General features: G+C 42.1%; 1 protein-coding gene across 3 annotated transcripts in view; it reads right to left on the reverse strand.

Annotated features, from left to right (window-relative positions):
- Positions 1-1120: 1120 nt before the first annotated feature.
- The window catches only part of ARHGAP6 (Rho GTPase activating protein 6), a 401534-nt gene continuing 383391 nt past the window's right edge, over positions 1121-19263 (reverse strand). For all 3 annotated transcript variants that reach the window (XM_063953494.1, XM_063953492.1, XM_063953493.1), the window contains 3 exons: positions 16067-16320; positions 13366-13446; positions 1121-9675 (listed from right to left, as the gene is read on the reverse strand). In XM_063953494.1, coding sequence (XP_063809564.1) covers positions 8984-9675; positions 13366-13446; positions 16067-16320 — 1027 coding nt within the window. In that variant the 3' untranslated portion in view covers positions 1121-8983. The remainder of the gene's footprint in view (positions 9676-13365; positions 13447-16066; positions 16321-19263) is intronic.

The following is a 19263-nucleotide window of genomic DNA, read 5'->3' on the forward strand; positions in this document are numbered from 1 at the left end:
GGGGCTCTGTAAACAGACGAGGGAAGTGTGACAAATGCCCCCTGCCCAAAAGGAATGTTCAGAAATTCTATTTCCTGACTAGCATCAAAAACCTCTGGAGCTTCAATACACAACTCCATGCTTAGATATTACAAGGAGAGTGACCTTCCACTGCTGGATATGAATGGGCCCAGCAGAGTAGGGGTTAACCTTTCCAAGAGGTGGGGGCTGATGTGCTGAGGGGCCTATAACTACATGAATCACTGATAAATCCTTGTTCATTCTGATGAAAGTGACTGCCCATGCCTGGATGGATGGATGTCTATTTTCTTTGTGAAGCTTCCTCACACAGATCTTAATGCACTACCTTAGAGTAATTAGGTTCTGATTTTCTTTATTCCCTTTTTGTTTATTGAGACTGCTAGTAACCTGTATATCTTTTCTAAAACTCCTTATATTCTTTGTAATCTTTTTACCCGAAGATATTTCTTAATTATAATAAAAATATAACTAGTTCTGACTGCTGTGTTCTTGAACCCAAGCCAAGTGAAGTACAGGTTACTTATTTTTTTTCTTGAGATATTAAGATTTGTGGTTACAGGTAAAGCTAAAGACGCCTGCAACGTCCGTAATACGTTGAAAAGTCTTTGCTGGTGGCAGCTTTGGCTTGCGAGTGGGGCGGCCGGGGTCCGTGACAGTGACCATACCATACCAGCCCATTAAGAACCTTTGCAATTTGGTGGACCATTATGCAATAGGTAGCACCTATCCTTGGGTATCAATGCCTATTTCCCTATAGATTGTAAGCTTGCGAGCCGGGCCTTCCTACCTCTATATCGATCTGTTATTACCCAGTTTTGTTTTATTACTGTTAATCCAATTGTAAAGCGCAACGGAATATGCTGCGCTATAGAAGAAACTGTTAATAAATAATAAAATACAGTAGTAGACTCAGATATTAAAACCTTAAGTGATGAGTTGAAGCAAATAAATATTGTTCATCCCCAAAAAGAGTTCACCAATGTCTTCACACAGTAATTTTATAAAGATGGAACATGAAGCAAAACTTTTATAAGCCATAGATTGAGAAATATGTTTGGAAAGTACATATGATAACAAATCATGTGACACGGAAACTAAATTATACATATTACTCTTCTTTATTAAGCATTTGGATTTTTTTTTTTTTTTTGTAGTAAGGTAAAGTGTATAGCTTACTAGCATGTGCCCATCATAAATTCTATTATGTACAGTAGCAGAACAACAGATACAATTGTAAATACTAGCATAATTATTGAAACCTATTTTGCACAAATATTCCCTTTCCATCCAAACATGTTGTCATGTTCCCTGCTGAAACGCCTGACACAGACTGCCCAGCAATATGTTTCAAACTCCCAGCAGTGATGTATACAAAGTACATTTTCCCACACTGATACATGTTTCAGTACAAAATTAGAAATAAAAGTAAAAGAACCCAACCACTTTATTACATCTTCAGTAGAACCAATACAGTTTAAGCACAAACTAAGTTAAAACTGCATTCTTGTTGTTCACGTCTCACAGTACAGAAAGCATGCAGAGATTTGTTGAGTGGTGGATACTGTAGAGAGGGCCAGTGAGACTGTATCTATCAAATTGTTTAAGATTTTTAGTTAGTGACAAATAAAATGTATTGAAGCATATTGACATGCCATAGTATGTATTTCCAGGAAATAATGCCTTTTGCATGTGAATCAAAACATACCAACGGTCAGTCTATTCTACCCATTGTTCAACATTAAAGGGATATCTACAAATCTGATATGGTGTTATTAAACTACAGTACATATCAGATATATAATATCATTGGTTACAGGTCTAGTAGTGTTCTTAACCCTTTCAGTGAAGTTGCACAAAGTCTTTTTTCTAATATATTTCCATATTTCATAAACATGTGTCAGTAAGATGTATTGATTAGAAATTAATGTTGTATTGTCAGTAAAAAGGATTGGCAACGTTGATGTACATTAATATAAAATGTATACACACCCTCACTGAAATTAAGAAAAATCATATCAGATCTTTTCCCATCTTTAATGTAACATCTGACCCAATAAAATTAAAGTGAGAAATCAAACAGGCAATATTTAAAAAAAAAAGTGAAATACAGAGGCTACAATGCAATGGTTGCATAAATGTGCACACCCTTTCATAATGGTAGATGCTAGATTCAAGTGGCCTAAAGGACCTATGATGTCAGGGGGAGGAGCCACATCACCAGGGGGAGGAGCTAGGCCAGCGGGATAGTTTTTCTACTATCCACGCCACCAACTACTACCTTAAGTAATCTGGTGGTGAGCGAACATTTCGGGTACCCTGTTCGATCATGGCTCTTCCCCCTGGTGACATGGCTCCGCCCCTTGTGACGTCAGAGGTCCCTTACCCCACTTGGATTTAGAACCAACCCTTTCATAATGTAGCTGTGTTCACAGTTAACCAACACATTCAAATGCCCAAAAGGTAATTGGCACACACCTGTCAGCCATAAAAGTGATAACCATGTTCCACGAGGAGCTTTCATAACATCCCTAGATTCTTATTGTTAAAAAGTAACAAATCAGGAGTGGGTTATAAATCTATTTAAAAGGAATTACATGTACACTCTCAAAAAACACTACAAAGACTAAATGTGGAGAAAATGTGGCAAAAAAAGGACATTCTAAAGATCAAAATATCCCCGCAAAGTTCATGGGAAGACAGGGAGAACACTCTGTAGGGAGGCGACTTAGGGGGAATTGTACTAAGCAGTGATAAAAGTGGAGAAGTGAGTTAGTGGAGAAGTTGCCCATGGCAACCAATCAGCATTGACGTAACACTTATAAGTTGCATCCGATAAACATACTGTATACAAAGCAGCTGATTGGTTGCCATAGGCAACTTCTCCACTTTTATCACTGCTTAGTTCATGTCCCCCATAGAGTCTTACAGTATATGCCTTTCTGACATGCATCAAAATTCACGTGAGCGTGTATCAACCTGGGATTTTGGTATGTTTGAAAGGAAATAACCTGTGATTGAGTCCCAGGTCTGCGACCCTTCTCCTGACCACCTACCTCTCAACAGGACCCTGTCCAGGAGGGACAGAATGCTCTGCTTTTGGACCTTTCTCTTAATTTATGATTGCTGGCACCTGTTTTGAACAGGTTAATGGATAAGAAAGGTGTTTCACCACAGGTGATGGCAATCATAAATTAAGAGGGAAGTGCAGGAGCAGAGCATTCTGTCCCTCCTGGAGAGGGTCATGTTGGGAGGTATGCGACCAGGGTCATGGAACTCAGACCCGGGAATTTGTGGGTATGCTATACCCGGCAATATCCCAGGTCTGATGTCTGAAAGGTATTAAAAGACACCTAAAAAGAGCTGTAGGAATTTCTGTCAGGAACAGCCAGGTCCCTCCATGCATGCAATACCCATTTCTGTATTCGGCACATGTGTATGCTACAAGTTAGAAGCCATATCTAACAAAAAAAGAACATCCAAGCTCATCTAAGTTTTGAAAATAATACATTCACTTATCCCAAACTATGTGGGAAAATTTATTATGGTCTGATGAGACCAAGACCTTAATGGGCGTACTTCTAAAAGCTATGTTTGGCACAACATCGAGACATACAATACCTAACATGAAGCATGATGCTGGCAGCATCAAACTTTAGCTGGGTACACGCTATACAATAGTGTGTACCCAGTAATATCGTGTTTGGTGGGCCGGCGGCATCGTCAAGTGCATACACACTTGCTGATGCCGCAAGCGACAGCACCGGGGGAAAGGGCCATGCTGCATTTGGCAATATCGCCCATCGGAATCCATGCACGGCCGACGGGCGATGTCGTGACATAGTGCATACACACTGGATGATATCGTGAATGATGTGTCGGTATCGGCCACATCGTCCACTTAACTAGTGTGTACCCAGCAGTTGGTACTGCTTTTCTTCAGATAGCACAGGGGCTCTAGTCAGGTTATAGGGGTAGGACAAAACAATAGCATTGTAGTTGGCATTATTGCCTCACTGCACTGGGGTCTTGGCTTCCAGTCCCACTAAGGGACTATCTGTGTGCAGTTCTGTATGTTCTCCATGTGTTTGCGTGGCTTTCCTCTAGGTACTCCAGTATCCTCACACAAAGTTCAAAAACATGCTGGACAGGTTCATTGGGGTAAATTTACTAAAGCTTCTGAAACAGAGAATTGGTGATGCTGCCCATAGCAACCAATCAGATCCTACCATATTCTAAAAGGCAATAGAGAAATGATAAAAAGCATCTGATTGGTTGCTATGGGCAATATCACCAATTCTCTGTTTTAGAAGCTTTAGAAAATTTAACCCATTGTCTCCTGACAAAAATGGACCATAGTATGTATTTGTGGTAGAGAATTTAGACTGTACGTTCCAATGGGGAAGGGGCTGATATGAATGATTACTTAGAATAGCAACTGAGCGCACCCAAAATAGCTGCCTCACTTTGCAGAGTGTAAAGTGCTTTGCATTCTATTGGGAGAGAAGTACTATAAAAATAATATCTTTATAATGAATAGCTCCAAATATCAATATATTTTGACACAAAACATTCTGGCCTCTGAAAGCTGAAGATGCAAGTAGTTGCACCTTCCAACATGATAATGATCAAAAGCACACATCTAAGTCAACCAAGGAATGGCTTCAGAAAAGGAAGATTAAAGTGTTCTAATGGCCCAGTCAGAGCCCAGTGAAAGCCTGTGGAATGAACTAAAGAGCACTGTGCACAGGAGATTCTCTCACGGTTTCACTGACCTTAAACTTTGCTTACGTGGAAGTCCAGGTGTGCAAAGTTGGTTTTGTTGTACCTGTCATATCTATGCAATGTCAATAAACTAAGGGGGACATTTACTAACCAGTGAGAAGAGCGGATAAGTGAGCCAGTGGAGAAGTTGCCTCATCAATTAATCAGCAGCTCTGTATCATTTTATAGTATGCAATTTATAGATGTTACTTCAGTGCTGATTGGTTGCCATGGACAAGTTCTCCACTGGCTCACTTCTCTGCTCTTATCACTGCTTAGTAAATGTCCCCCTAAATATGCTTTTCATGGGTTCCAGTAAAGGAGAAGGAAAAATACACTTTTCATGTAAGTATTGGAATAAAATCAAAAGGCGATTCAACAAAGTAATACTTTGTAGGTTTTCTACTTTCACTTAGTTTTCATAAAAAAATGTCTATTTTGTTTATTACTTGTACTTCCTTAAATGGTGAAAAAATGTCACACATGATATCACTGATTTCTGCCTTTAAATCACAAAAACCTGCAATTTCAAAAAGTGCGTAAGTACTTTTTATACCCACTGTATACATGCATACCTCCCAACTTTATGGCTTATGGGGCCGGGACGCTCGCGTGACCTGATAAAGGGGCGAGACCTCACTTGAGTGGGTGTGGCCTTGTGGCACTGACCCATGGTGCGGCATTTTGGGGAGTGCCAGGCGCTCCCAGAGCAGCTGGGCAGCCACCTGCTCACCTCCCAGTACTGAATAGATATTGTCTATTCTGAGATCATTCCCTGCTTTGCAGAGCAGCGGGTGATCAAAGCCTCCCCAACTGCCATCCCCCCGCCCACAGGACACTGCTGCCTGTGGGAGGGACAGCGGGACAGTGTCCGAGTAGCAGGACTCTCCTGCTGGGTTCGGGACAGTTGGAAGGTATGTACATGACATAGTGGGAGGTGCCATATTAAAAACATATGTGGAGCCAGCCATCAAGCATTTCTGAATCAGATCTAGCTTTCATATTGATGGAGTTTGTACTACTTGTGTACAAGGTTACTACCACAGTTTCACATATAATGTTCCCCATACGTAGAACACAGTTCCTCACCATCCACAGCAAATTCTGGGTTTACTTTGTTGTACATTTGCATACCCTAACTCAGTTTGTGCTTTCTGTAGTGATTCTAGGCAACAATGGCCCTTATTCCGAGTTGTTCGCTCGTTAGCTGCTTTTAGCAGCATTACACACGCTAAGCCGCCGCCTACTGGGAGTGAATCTTAGCATAGCAGAATTGCGAATGCAAGATTAGCAGAATTGCGATTAGAAATTTCTTTGCAGTTTCTGAGTAGCTCGAGACTTACTCTGCGATCAGTTCAGTCAGTTTCGTTCCTGGTTTGACGTCACAAACACACCCAGCGTTCGCCCAGACACTCCCCCATTTCTCCAGACACTCCCGCGTTTTTCCCAGAAACGGCTGCGTTTTTTCGCACACACCCATAAAACGGCTAGTTTCCGCCCAGAAACACCCACTTCCTGTCAATCACACTCCGATCACTAGAACGAAGAAATTTCTTCGTTAAGGCGTGAGTAAAATACCAAACTTTTTAGCAAATTTACTTGGCGCAGGCGCACTGCGAACATTGCGCATGCACAGTTTGCGACTAATCGCACCGATGCGAAGAAAATAACGAGCGAACAACTCGGAATGAGGGCCAATATCACGTATTCCATGTGTAAATCCCTGATATAAAAAATACAGATTTAATAGTTTAAGACTTAACATTTTAACTATTTTCTAACTTTGGACCACAAAATAAAGGAACCACAAAAATGACAACTTGCCATGTCCCCTCATTATCACTTTGTATCAGAATGGATCATTTTGTATATTTAGATAATGCTATAAAGTACCTGCATAATACTGAACTATACTGTATGTGCAATGAGACATATACATACATTAACAATACAACATAAAAATTACCCAATATATTACATTTTCCAATATTTAATAAAGAATGAACTTATACTACATGTGAAGTCTGTACACAGGGCCTGACCACAGAAGCGCTGCGGTGTATGATGCTTAAGCAATTACTGTTTTGTTGTACCTGTCACATCTATGCAATGCCATTAAAATAAATATGCTTTTCACGCTTTCCACTAAAGGAGAGGGAAGAATACATTTTAAATGTAAGACTACTAACATCAACGAACATAGATAAAGGACCCTGGTAATTTAAAAAAATACATATATGGCAACAGTATCATATTGCAGGCCTGGCCAACCTATGGTTCTCCAGCTGTTGCGAAATTACACATCCCATGATGCCCGGCCACTGTTTTAGCATTAAATAGTAGAAAAATTGTGGCAGGGCATGCTGGGACTTGTAGTTTCACAGCAACTGGAGAGCCACACTTTGGCCATGCCTGTCTTATTGGATTAATATATTATTGTCTTTACAGTGCTGACAGTCATTGAAACATGGTTCAAGTGAAACTGATCAGCAATGACAATACTGTTACTAATTACAGTAAAGATCCAATAATCTTTGGTAGTCTTCAGATACTCCCATTAGTTTGTCAGCATTCTTATAGGGTATGCGACTTATTTTCTCTATGCTCATGCATATCATTCATTTCTGTCTCTATGTTGCAGATTTCAGCGGGATCCATTCAGGATACCGGTGTTTGGCATCTCAGAAATCGGAGTACAGATACAGCTCGGCATCCCAACATGGATCTAAATGCCAGCAACGGAATCCCGAATGACTTCCACCTGCAAGGCATTGGCAGGGTGGGGAAGGGGTTAGGGCTAGGCTGCGGGGAATGGGAATGCAAGGGTTAGGCTGTGTGGGGGTGGGGGGGGGGGGCAGAATCTCAGCATCAGGATGCCAGTGTCGTCATATGAACGCCGGCACCTTGTGGGGGTGGCAGAATCTCAGCATCAGGATGCCAGTGTCGTCATATGAACGCCGGCACCTCATCAGCTATGAAAATGTATGTATTTACACCTCCATAACATACTGCTCTGCAAATGGCTTGTCCAAAGAGACCAGCCAATAACACTGCAGTAATAACTGCACCATGGAAACCGGTACCAAGGACAAAAGGGTTGGAGGATGAGCAGCCTGTATAATTCCTCAATGGTAAATATTAGGCTAGCAGGCAAGTCACCAAAACATTAACAAGCAGCAAGTAGACCATGCTTTAAAACCACAAATCATTTCAGCATTTTTTATTTGCAAGATCTCCAATACTGGACTAACGTGAAAAGCAATATTATTTCAAATGCCTTGCCAAATTGAAAGTATATATATATATATATATATATATATATATATATATATATAAATCTACAGTTATTCCAGTTTATTGTTGGCTAATGTGACAGGAAACGACACAAGATAAATATTTATATATGTATATATTAAGTATATATAAGGTGTATGATAACTGTGCTTACCCACAGCAGTGCTCCGGATGCCAGCATATACATGCCAGGGCAGTAAAGCACAGGAGGGTTACCATAGTTTACACACAAGACCCCTGCTGCTTGAATCCTTTTGTATGTAGGGTCCACTTGAACTCTGACCTATTGAATGAATCACTTTCTACTGTACACAATTACGTGGGCATGGCATACGCCTGCTTTAGTTATATTTGTGCCCAAAAATGCATTTATTCTGCCAGTCTTCAAAGCAAAACATAAAAGGAACTGATCACTGTCTATTACTAAAAATAGTTTCAAAGCACACAAACCAGCTTGTGCATATTTTATAAAAATGTTATAATTATCATGGCACGAAGTGCAGAGAAGAGCTAAAAGGGCTATTTTGTTCATTTATTTTTCTGTATGTGTTCAAAAGTTACAGCCTATTATAGAATATACGAGTTTTAGGGAATGTATACGTATAAATATCATAAACCTACAAGTCTGCTAAGCTGCATTTTCCATTCCACATGTCATCCGAAGAAAACAACTGTATTAATGGTATTCTTTGACAATAAGTAGATAAAGAAATTGGAAAGTTGGCAGTGATATTTCAATATGGTTTCAAGAATAAAAGCCCCAAGAGTACAGATGTGTTTTGTTTTTTCTTAAATCAAAATTAAAATTGTGTAAAAAAATAAAAAGAACAGTTTCAACTATTTCATTCTTTGTTTCAGTCCCTTAGCAATACCAAAGTCTGTATCTGTTAGTTTTATGCCTGAAGCGTCATACTAGTGTCTCCGGTAGTGTATCTGGGTTATCAGTAGACAGAAGTTCCCATATCTGCCATCTTTCTCTTTGCCACTCTTGCCAGTCTGGGTCAGTCAAGTTCTTAGTGTTTTGGTTATTGGCTGGGGTTTTCAATGAAGTTTGTCTGTTTTGAACAGAATGTTCAGTGGATGGAGTCCTGTCTAAAGATGTCCCATCAACAGTCTCAGATCTTGGCAGTCTCCATATGGCCTGCTCTGCTGAATACACTGGTGATCGATGAGGCTGTGCAACACTTTGTTTTACTGAACCAGGATAGGGTGGAGGGAGTCTTGCTTCATTTCTATTGATGTCAGAATGTCGTAAATTTAAAGGTGGTGGTCTATTCTGAGTGCAGGTTATCTGTGCATTGTCCTCAGTGATGTCTTCTGTACTGCTTGAGACCATGTGTTGATCACATCTCGACTTGTGTTCAAGGTTTCTTTTGGATGTTTCTGTTTGAGGGGTACTACTAACACGCATCAATGTACTGTGAGGCCTGCACTCCGGGATGGCAGTGGATGTGTGTGTCCTTCGTATGTTTGGCTTACCATTGTCTGCTTCAACTGAAGAGTTTTTACACAAAGGCCAGTTCTGTGTTAGATTGCCATGGGAAAGAGAACACTGTCCTTGTTGCAAAGAGCTACTCTCATAGATGTTCCCATATGAACCTAGAAAACAAATTACATTTATTGAAAAAAGAAGTCAATACGTAATTATATCACGCAACAAGTCTTGAACCTTTGTTTCACTCAGGGAAATCGTTGATGATTTTGATGTCACATGATCAATACAAAGGCACAGGCTTCTATATTGAGTTTTACAGAACATTCACTATGAACGATATGTACAATGACAGCGGCCTCCCAAAATCAAAATCCCAATGGATCCTGCTAAGTATTTAAACCCTGCCCCTTATCTCAAACCCACCCTTTCCCGCAGCTTAACTCTACCCCACCCCTCCCACAGCCTAACCTTAACTGCGCCCCCTCACGCAGCCTTAAGGGGGGTACACACTGAGAGATGTGTGCTGAGCGATCTAGCTCGGACCGCTCAGCACACATCTCTCCCCCCGCACAGCACTCGATGTGTGCAGAGCGAGGGCGGAGGGACCGCTCACCTCACACAGCGATGAAGTGAGCGACCTGCCAGATTGTGCCTGCCTGCCGGCACAATCTAGAACCGGCGATAGTGACGCGCGGGGCCGCGCATCGCTATGGGCATACACACAGAGAGATCCGTGCTTAACTTCTAAGCAATCTAGTCAGATTGCTTAGAAAATAAGTACGGATCTCTCCGTGTGTACCCCCCTTTACCCTAGCCCACCCCTACCCCTGCAGCTTAACTCTTCCCCTAATGCCTAACCCCCAGTACTTACCGCCGGGATCCTGCTGTCAGGATCCTGACTATTGGGATCCTGACCACATCCCCAATGAATGTAAGGTCAACAATCCAAATATTATAGAAAGCATAGGTGGTCTGTATAATTTTAAAGGCCAACAAGAATAAACTCAGATAATATGAATTTAGTAAAAGACAGCTAGACAGATAACATTCCAGAAAAACATGTACAAACAAATAAATTAAATAAGCTGAATATGAAAGCCCCATAAAGAATATTCTATTTTTAATTAGTCTATAAATGATGAGCAAACAATGGAAGTAATATACTTGAAACATGGAATGTTGAATGGCAACTTCACAATTTATTGCTAAATGAAATCAGTTGTTACTCATTGGCAATAGTATACTAGATTCACTAACTGCATCCTACATGGGATTATAAAGTAAGAACAAAGATGTTTAGATAGGGTAGTTTTATTTGTCTTCTAAAAATATGAATCTTGATTCCTGGATAATGTCATTTATCATCACAGTGTAATTTGACAGGACCACTGAAGCTAAAATACAGTAACAATACCTAACATGTGACATGTGAGAGGTTTATCAGAGCTAAAGGTAGTGTAGACTGAGCTGTAATCATGCTGTGTCATTTAATTCCACATGCACACCAGGCTCATTGTCTAAAACACCATCAATACAAAAATACATTTATAAAGAATACAGAAAAGTTTCAGAATATTATGCAAAGTGAATACGGTTTATATAAAGCTTTTATTGTGAGTGATTTACCCCTATGTCAGATTTCTTGTAGCTGCACATTTTATTAACATTGCGATTAACCAATCACAGGATGAAATTTCCCTTCACTAAATGCACATCACTGATGGTCCTAAGGTACTATGGGGGTCATTCCGAGTTGTTCGCTAGCTGATTTTGTTTGCTGCGCAGTGATCCAGCAAAAAAACTGCACTTCTGCGTATGCGGCGCAATGCGCACGCGCATCGTACTATTACAACGAACAATGTAGTTTCACACAAGGTCTAGCGAAGCTTTTCAGTCGCACTGCTGGCCGCAGAGCGATTGACAGGAAGAGGGCGTTTTTGGGTGTCAACTGACCGTTTTCAGGGAGTGTTTGAAAAAACGCAGGCGTGCCAGGGAAAACGCAGGCGTGGCTGGGCGAACGCAGGGCGTGTTCGTGACAGCAAAACAGGAACTGAACAGTCTGAAGTGATCGCAAGCGCTGAGTAGATCTGAAGCTACTCTGAAACTGCCCAAAATTATTTTGCAGCCGCTCTGCGATCCTTTCGTTCGCACTTCTGCTAAGCTAAAATACACTCCCAGTGGGAGGCGGCTTAGCGTTTGCACGGCTGCTAAAAACTGCTAGCGAGCGAACAACTCGGAATGACCAACTATAGCTGAAGTGGTTGTCCAACGCACCCTGTCTGCGGTCTGTACATGCACTGTGAATCAACTTTCAGCAATGAACTACATACTGTATGTGGCATCTCACTTCCCATAGCCCTGCACTTGCTCCGATGCCTAGCTGGGTACCTGGAAGGCCGTGATTTGGAACGCTCATTGTAACTAGTGTATCTTGCTGTGTGTCATTTTTTTATTTGAAAACAAAAGCTAAAAGTATTAACTGAATTTGGTGTACAGGACATCCACATTCCATCACCGACTCACAGCAGGGGGAAGTCATTTTGTTACCTGAGCTAATTCTCATTAGAATCCAACCTATAAATTCATTAAGAACACGGGCATCCAGATGTTATCGCCATTTCCCAGCAAATTCTAACTATGTCCTTGCCTATTGACCCCGCTTTTTGGCTACTGAACCACTCTCCATTGTCTGTGGCTAAATATAAAAAGTCGTTGCTTCATCACCTGGGTAATGCCGCTCATTCAGTTATACCAATATTTTGGAATTCTCCTACGTGCAAAGAGTAGTTTTACAAGACTGATTACTCCATATAAATGGAAGATATCCTAGCTTCCTCTACAGATAAGCCTTCTAATTCAGCAGCACCTGGTTTCCTTGGCTAGTCTATAAGTCCACGTATGACTATAACACCTACATGACTGCAATCAGGGCTTAAAGTGGTCCTGGAGAGTTGGTGGAACTCATATTTACCCCCCCCCCCACCTCCTATTAGGTGGAGCCAGGGCCAGTGCTAGGGTTTTTGGAAACCACCCTACTCCCGCAAACTATAAATGTATGCACTACCTCCCACACTTTTATAAAGGAACAGTGGACTCACAAAGTAGTGACATGGTTACAAAATAGTAATCCCAATTCAAATTAGGCCATACATTAGCACAATTTAGTAGTGGCCCTTATTTACATTGTCACTCAGTATTGCCCTTTATTCACATTAAGCTACACAGGGGTACTGCTTATACACGTTATGAATTACTTGGCAAGGCCGTGGAGGAGGTGGAACTAGTTCCACCTAAAATTGCAGGTGGTGGAACTTCGTTTTCCCCCACTTTAACCCCTGACCGCAACCCCACCAGACATGTAACCAGAGTTACTGGGCCTCTGGAATTTACCAATCTTTTATGCTTTGCAAACTTTTGCATGAAAACCATATTCTCCATTGATGCTGATCAACTCCCCCCCCCCCTCCCCATATTTTGCCTTCTCTTCATCCACCTGTACCTCTTTTGCCCCCCCCCCCCCCTCTCGTTCTTTTCTTTTTTATACCATGTATGCTATATGCCTTTCTATATTGCTTATGACCTCACTCTTGATTGATTACTGATCTGTATTTGTGTTCTGGATTCGGAGTGAAATGTTTAAATTCAATTTGAGTGTAGTGTATGTATACATTCTGAACATTTTTTTGTAAATATTTTCCACAAAAGTGTAACTGAAAGTACAGAAGGCCCTTTGACTACCTAGCTAAATGGTGAGAATCCTCTTACTTACTGCTGCCAGCCAGCATCAGCCATTAGCTGAATATCACCGTATAGTAGTAAATACTGTAGGACCCTTAAGGACATTAATACGTTACCTGTTATTCCTTGATCTTTTGAGGCTGATTTTAGTGTTGTGTGCCATGTTCCCCAAATATCCAAGTTTTCTTCTGGAGCTTCTGCAAATAAAGAAAAAGATTAATTATATATCACACATTCATTCTAAATAAAGCAACTCAACATACATTAAAGACAGAATATACTGTAGTGAAGCTGTACAATGCTGTAACTGTTGTGTTTTTGCTAAGTATAGCTAAAGCTAGCCTTATAAATATAATTACATCAGAGGAGGGACTGAAAAGGGTCAGCTCAATTAGTCATATGGACGCACTTACCGTAACTCTGAACTGGCAGATTTGTGTTTGCATACCTATAATTATTATTTTTATTATGAAAAAAATACTTATAGTGCAAAACATTACAGAACTTGGGATACAATACTAGCTATATAAACATTGCTTCATGGGGAGTGGATTGGGGAGGGCTCTATAGACGAGTGTGAGGAGTTTAGATTGGATTCTGAAGGGAAGGAGCCAGTGAAGAGCATGGGAGGCAGAAACATTTCCTTTGGAGAGGAGGATGAGCCAAACACAAGCATAGAGGACATATTGGAATGGAGAACGGTGGAAGCCAGGGAGGCCAGTAAGAGGAGGTTGCAATATTCCAGTCAAGTGCTAACCAGTGAGTGGATGAAGGTCTTTGTTTCCTATTAGGTGAGAAAAGGTCTGATCCTGGAGATATTACAAAGGTATAAGTGATAAGACAGGCAGAGGGACTGAATGTGTTGTTTGAAGTTGAGGTCAGAATCAATGCCAACTCAAAGACAGCAAACTAGTGGGATAGATGAGATGGGGTGGTTGTTAATGGATAGTGAAATCAAGCGAGAATTAAGGAGGGATGGAAGACAATCAGCTCAGTCTTAAGGTGCATACACACGATGAGATCCTTGCTATGCCGATTTTGACTAGGCGATTTCCCTTGAACTCCCCCAGAGCCCAGATAGCACAGATTTTGACTCTCTGTACTTTCGATTTTGTCTATGTACGATTTTGACTAGGCTTTGTACTAGATAGTATACTAGATAGTCAAGATTGCCTGCACAGTCTATCTAGCCTTGTGATACCGACCCCACGGGACCACGCATTGAGATTGCAAGCTGACAAACACCTTGAGATGTGCACTAACTTTCCTTAAGATTGTGACTATATAGTCAAAATATTACCGATTTATCTCACTGTGTATATGCACCTTTAGACATGTTACATTTTAGAAAGTTCTGAAACATACAGGAGGAAATAACAGAGAGACAGTTGGAGACACCAGTGAAGAGAGAGGGGGGAGTACAGGAGAGATGTACATCTGAGTGTCATCAATATAGTGATGATATTGGAGTCCAAAAGCCCTGATGAGCTTCCCTAGGGAGGATGTATAGAGGGAGAAAAATAGTGGACCATGGGGGTGAGTCAGACCTGATCACTGCTCTCAGGTCAGTCACTGCCACGCACCGCAATGGGCACAAGCGTCAGACAACAACAAAGGGCATTGCCTGTCAGCGACGGGATGGTCAGAAAAATCCGATTGCATGGGCGTTCGCAAGGAGATTGACAGGAGAAAGCCGTTTGTGGGTGGTAACTGACTGTTTACTGGGAGTGTCCGGAAAAACGCAGGCATGTCCAAGTGTTGTCAGGGAGGGTGTCTGACGTCAGCTCCGGCCCCGATCAGCCTGTTCTCATCGCACTGTAGAAGTAAGTCCTGGGTTGTGCACAGACTGCACAAAGTGGATTTTTGCAGCTCTGCGTACATATGGGATCGCACACTTGCACGGCAGATTTACACTCCCCCTGGAGGCGGCGACTATCCGAATGCAGGGCAGCAAAGTTTGCAGCCCAGCAATCAGGTCTGAATCACCCCCCAAGAACAGAGGAACACCTACTGGTAATGCATGAGCCATGAGAAGAGACAGAGAAAGGGCTGACAGAGTTAGGAGGACAGCCAGGAGAGGGCCGTGTCACAAAGACCAAAGGACTGAAGGATTTGCAGGAGGATGGGGTAAGCCATGATGCCAAAAACAATGGACAGGTCAAGGAGAATAAGCAAAGAGAAGTAGCCCTTGGCTTTGACCGCAAGAAGGTCAATACTGACTTTTGTAAGGACAGTTTCTGTACAGTGGAGAGGGTGAATGTAGGTCAAGCAGTGAGTGGGAGGAAAGAAAGGTGATAAGGCTTGAAGACAATGTGCATGCTTAAGTAAGCATGAAAAGATTATACACAGGAGAGAGGGAGCAGAGAAGGCAGGAGGGGATACGGTCAAGGGGAGGTAAAAGGAGGGGAGGACCAGAGAAGTGTCATGACTTAATCTCCAGAAACTGGGAAGAAGGAAGTCAGAGTCAGCAGGATGTAAGGATAAGATGGAGAGAAGTTGGAGGGGTAGGGAGAGGGTGGGGTAAGGGGGCCTGGTGCTGTAAAATTCCTAGCCCGTGGCAAGATGGGATGTGCCAGCATTTCCACGCCATTGCAACAACAATTCGCCCTGTTCGCTCCTAAATTGATAAAAGAAAACTGAAAGTGAAGAAGAGGGAACAAGAGCATGGGATGTTTCTTCAAATGTAAAAGTTGATTATGTTGTGTGCCCATTACTTACATGTACAAAAAGATATCACATAGCCCAACAAATATCTGACTTCAGTTTGTGTAGAGTGTTTATCACAACTACTAAAAGCAGAAAAAAAGATAGCCATACCTTTCAAACACAATTGTGCCGCTGCATTTTCCTTTGTCTTGGACAGTAAATGGCTAACCAAGCTATGATGTTCTGCAGTCTTAAAGAGTTTCTCAGAGTTATTTTCTTGTCTTGCAACTGCAGATCGTTCAGACAGAATTGGGGAATTATTGTCATATGGAGACACATCACCACTGGAAGCTTTATTTGAGTCTGTAGATGAGTGTCGACCTTCAATGGAAAAAGAGCCTTCTGATCTCAGAAGGTCAGGGCTCCTAGTGAGAAACGATATAAACACTTTATTCAATTTACTATTGTGTTAAATCATTTATTCTAAACTGTAAAATTGCTGTATGAAAATCACATGTGTACAGTAAAACGAAATTTCATATAATAGAAAAAAAAAGTTATTCCCATATCTGAGCCAATATATAGTCTATGTACAGTAGTTTGTAAAATATAATTAATAGGTGTGTGTGTGTGTGTGTGTGTGTGTGTGTGTGTGTGTGTGTGTGTGTGTGTGATGTAAGACACAGCTTTGATCTGTAATTAATTGATATCATACAGTAAAATATTGCCTTGCAAAAGACCAGTCACAAGTAGCACCCACATGTAAATTTCATGTGTTTAACTGGTTTACAGTTTCCTAACTAGAAACAACCACCAGGGGACAGGCAAGCACTGTTCAGTATCAAAATTCAAACAGAAAATTGAAGGGTGGGCTAAGACATGTTATAAATTTTACTTCAACAAAATATAATTAAGTATCATTTACAATTATTGGAAAAAAAAAAAAAAATATGTTGACATCCTGTGAACTTCTGTAGGTCGTCCCGTGAGGATCACATTGACAAACTGAGTAGCTGCCTGCCTACGCAATCCACCGATTACTGTGTGTGTTGTTTCAGAAATTCCTGAGCAGAAGTGTAATGCATAAAAGTCATTTTTATATGCAAGATGATAATGCACTTCTCATAAACAAGGAAGAAAGAAAAGTGTCCTTGTACAACCTTTAACTTACAATATATTCAAGGAAAAGGACAAAAAGGACAAAATTCGAGAAACAATAAACATCATATTATTTTACATATACTGTACATTCAAATATGGTCTTGTTAAAAAAAAAAAAAGGCAATTATACTTAAACATATAGCAATCATATAGCAAAAGCTAGTTATCTGTAGATCAACAGGAAATACAGAAAAACAAACAATATTTTTCAAATGAATTTGAAAGACAAACAGTTCTTTGTAGAGGTGTGTTACACAACCACAATGACACGCAATGGGTAATGGGGGAAGAGGAGAGCCCATCGTGGTTTGAGATCAGGGCTAATTGCTTGCAGAACATGAAGTGGAATGCAGAAAAGCTAAAGACAGCTGATAAAATGTTCAATAATGAGGGTGGCATGTTTCTCCACCAAAAGACAGTGAATGAAAATATGACATGAGGAGAAGAGCAGTAGTTACTGTTGAAAAGTAGAATACATTAAAGCTACCATATATATATATATTACTATTGTCCCAGATTAAGGGGTCTATTCATGAAGCAGTGAAAAGAGTGGAGAAATGAGCCTGTGGAGAAGTTGCCCATGGCAACCAATCAGCTGCTCCGTACAATTGTATAGTATGCAAATGATAAATGTTACTTCAATGCTGATTGGTTGCCATGGGCAACTTCTCCACTGGCTCACTTCTCCACACTTTTCACTGCTTCATAATTGGACCCCTAAGTTCCTAAGGGGTGTACGTATTAATAATCGCAGCCGTGCTACGAATAAGCAATCCTTATTGAGGTGGGAATAATACATTTACACATGATCATTCCTCCTATGTTTTCAATATTCACAGGGACAGAGCTTTCAGCGCATTTTCAGGGGGGGAAAAAGATGCTCGCCATTGTCTGAGACACACGGGAGCTGGCAGCTCTCAAGCACGCTGTACCACAACGTATTAGGTATGTAAGCTGGATGAGGAAGGACGCATCTGTACATATGAAAGCATTTACCAAAATACTTCAGCAGAGGATGGAGACGGCAAAATCGCTCTCCTCCAAAAAATGCCTCCATAGGCATGTCATCTACAGCCTTTGGTGCCAAGCTTCATAAAAGTGACACTGTTGGAGCTTGGCCCAGACTGCAGTCCCCCTTGAGATAATGCCTCCATAAGAATAAACCGGTTACCACTATCGGTGGATGGATGCAGCCTTTGCGTTCAAACTCACAAAAGCACTGCTTTTTGGAGCTTGAAACATAGGGCCACACTGCAGTCCCAGTTGAGAATAATGAAGTGCTAAAAAAATAGGATTTTGATAACCTACCGGTAAATCCTTTTCTCCTAGTCCGTAGAGGATGCTGGGGACGACATCAAGACCATGGGGTATAGACGGGATCCGCAGGAGACATGGGCACTCTAAAGACTTTTCATTGGGTGTGAACTGGCTCTTCCCTCTATGCCCCTCCTCCAGACCTCAGTTGTAGGAACTGTGCTCACGGAGACTGACATTTCGAGGAAAGGAATTACTTAACTAGTGGTGAGATATCTACCAACTCACACCCAGAGCCGGATTAAGGGGGGGTTCCTGGGGCTAAGTACCCCAGGCCCCCCTTTCTAAAAGGGCCCCCTGCCATCCGCCACAGGTCGGATCTTTACCGATCCGATCTGCAGCGCTCCAGGATCCCCTCGGCACTGGCAGGCATACTCGTAGCCGCCGGCGCCGCATAGATGTCAGGACAGGACAGCTGAGTGCAGCAGGAGGCGGAGGAAGTGGCCAGCCTGCTGCACTACCGCCGGGCGCCCACGTGCGATGCGCCCGGCACTCGTCCCTGCTGCTGCTGCCGGACTCCCGCGGTGCTGCTTGTTCTTTTTCCTGCCGCCGCCGGGCTCTCACATGGGGTGCACGGTGAACCCGGTTCCTGCCGCCGCTGGAGCCACACAGTGAACTTACTGGTAGGCTTTAGTATTAAATCAAAAACATCGTATATGTTCTTCTCCCACCCTGCACCCCCCCAATCACCCTGCATCTTCTCCCAACCTGCACCCCCCCCTCACCCTGTGTCTTCTCCTAACCTGCACACCACCCTCACCTTGCGTCTTCTCTCAACCTGCACACCCCCCTCACCCTGCATCTTCTCTCAACCTGCACCCCCCCTCACCCTGTGTCTTCTCCCAACCTGCACACCCCCCTCACCCTGCGTCTTCTCCCACCCTGCACACCCC

Source organism: Pseudophryne corroboree, chromosome 2 (assembly GCF_028390025.1).
Source record: "Pseudophryne corroboree isolate aPseCor3 chromosome 2, aPseCor3.hap2, whole genome shotgun sequence".
Classification (NCBI taxonomy): domain Eukaryota; kingdom Metazoa; phylum Chordata; class Amphibia; order Anura; family Myobatrachidae; genus Pseudophryne; species Pseudophryne corroboree.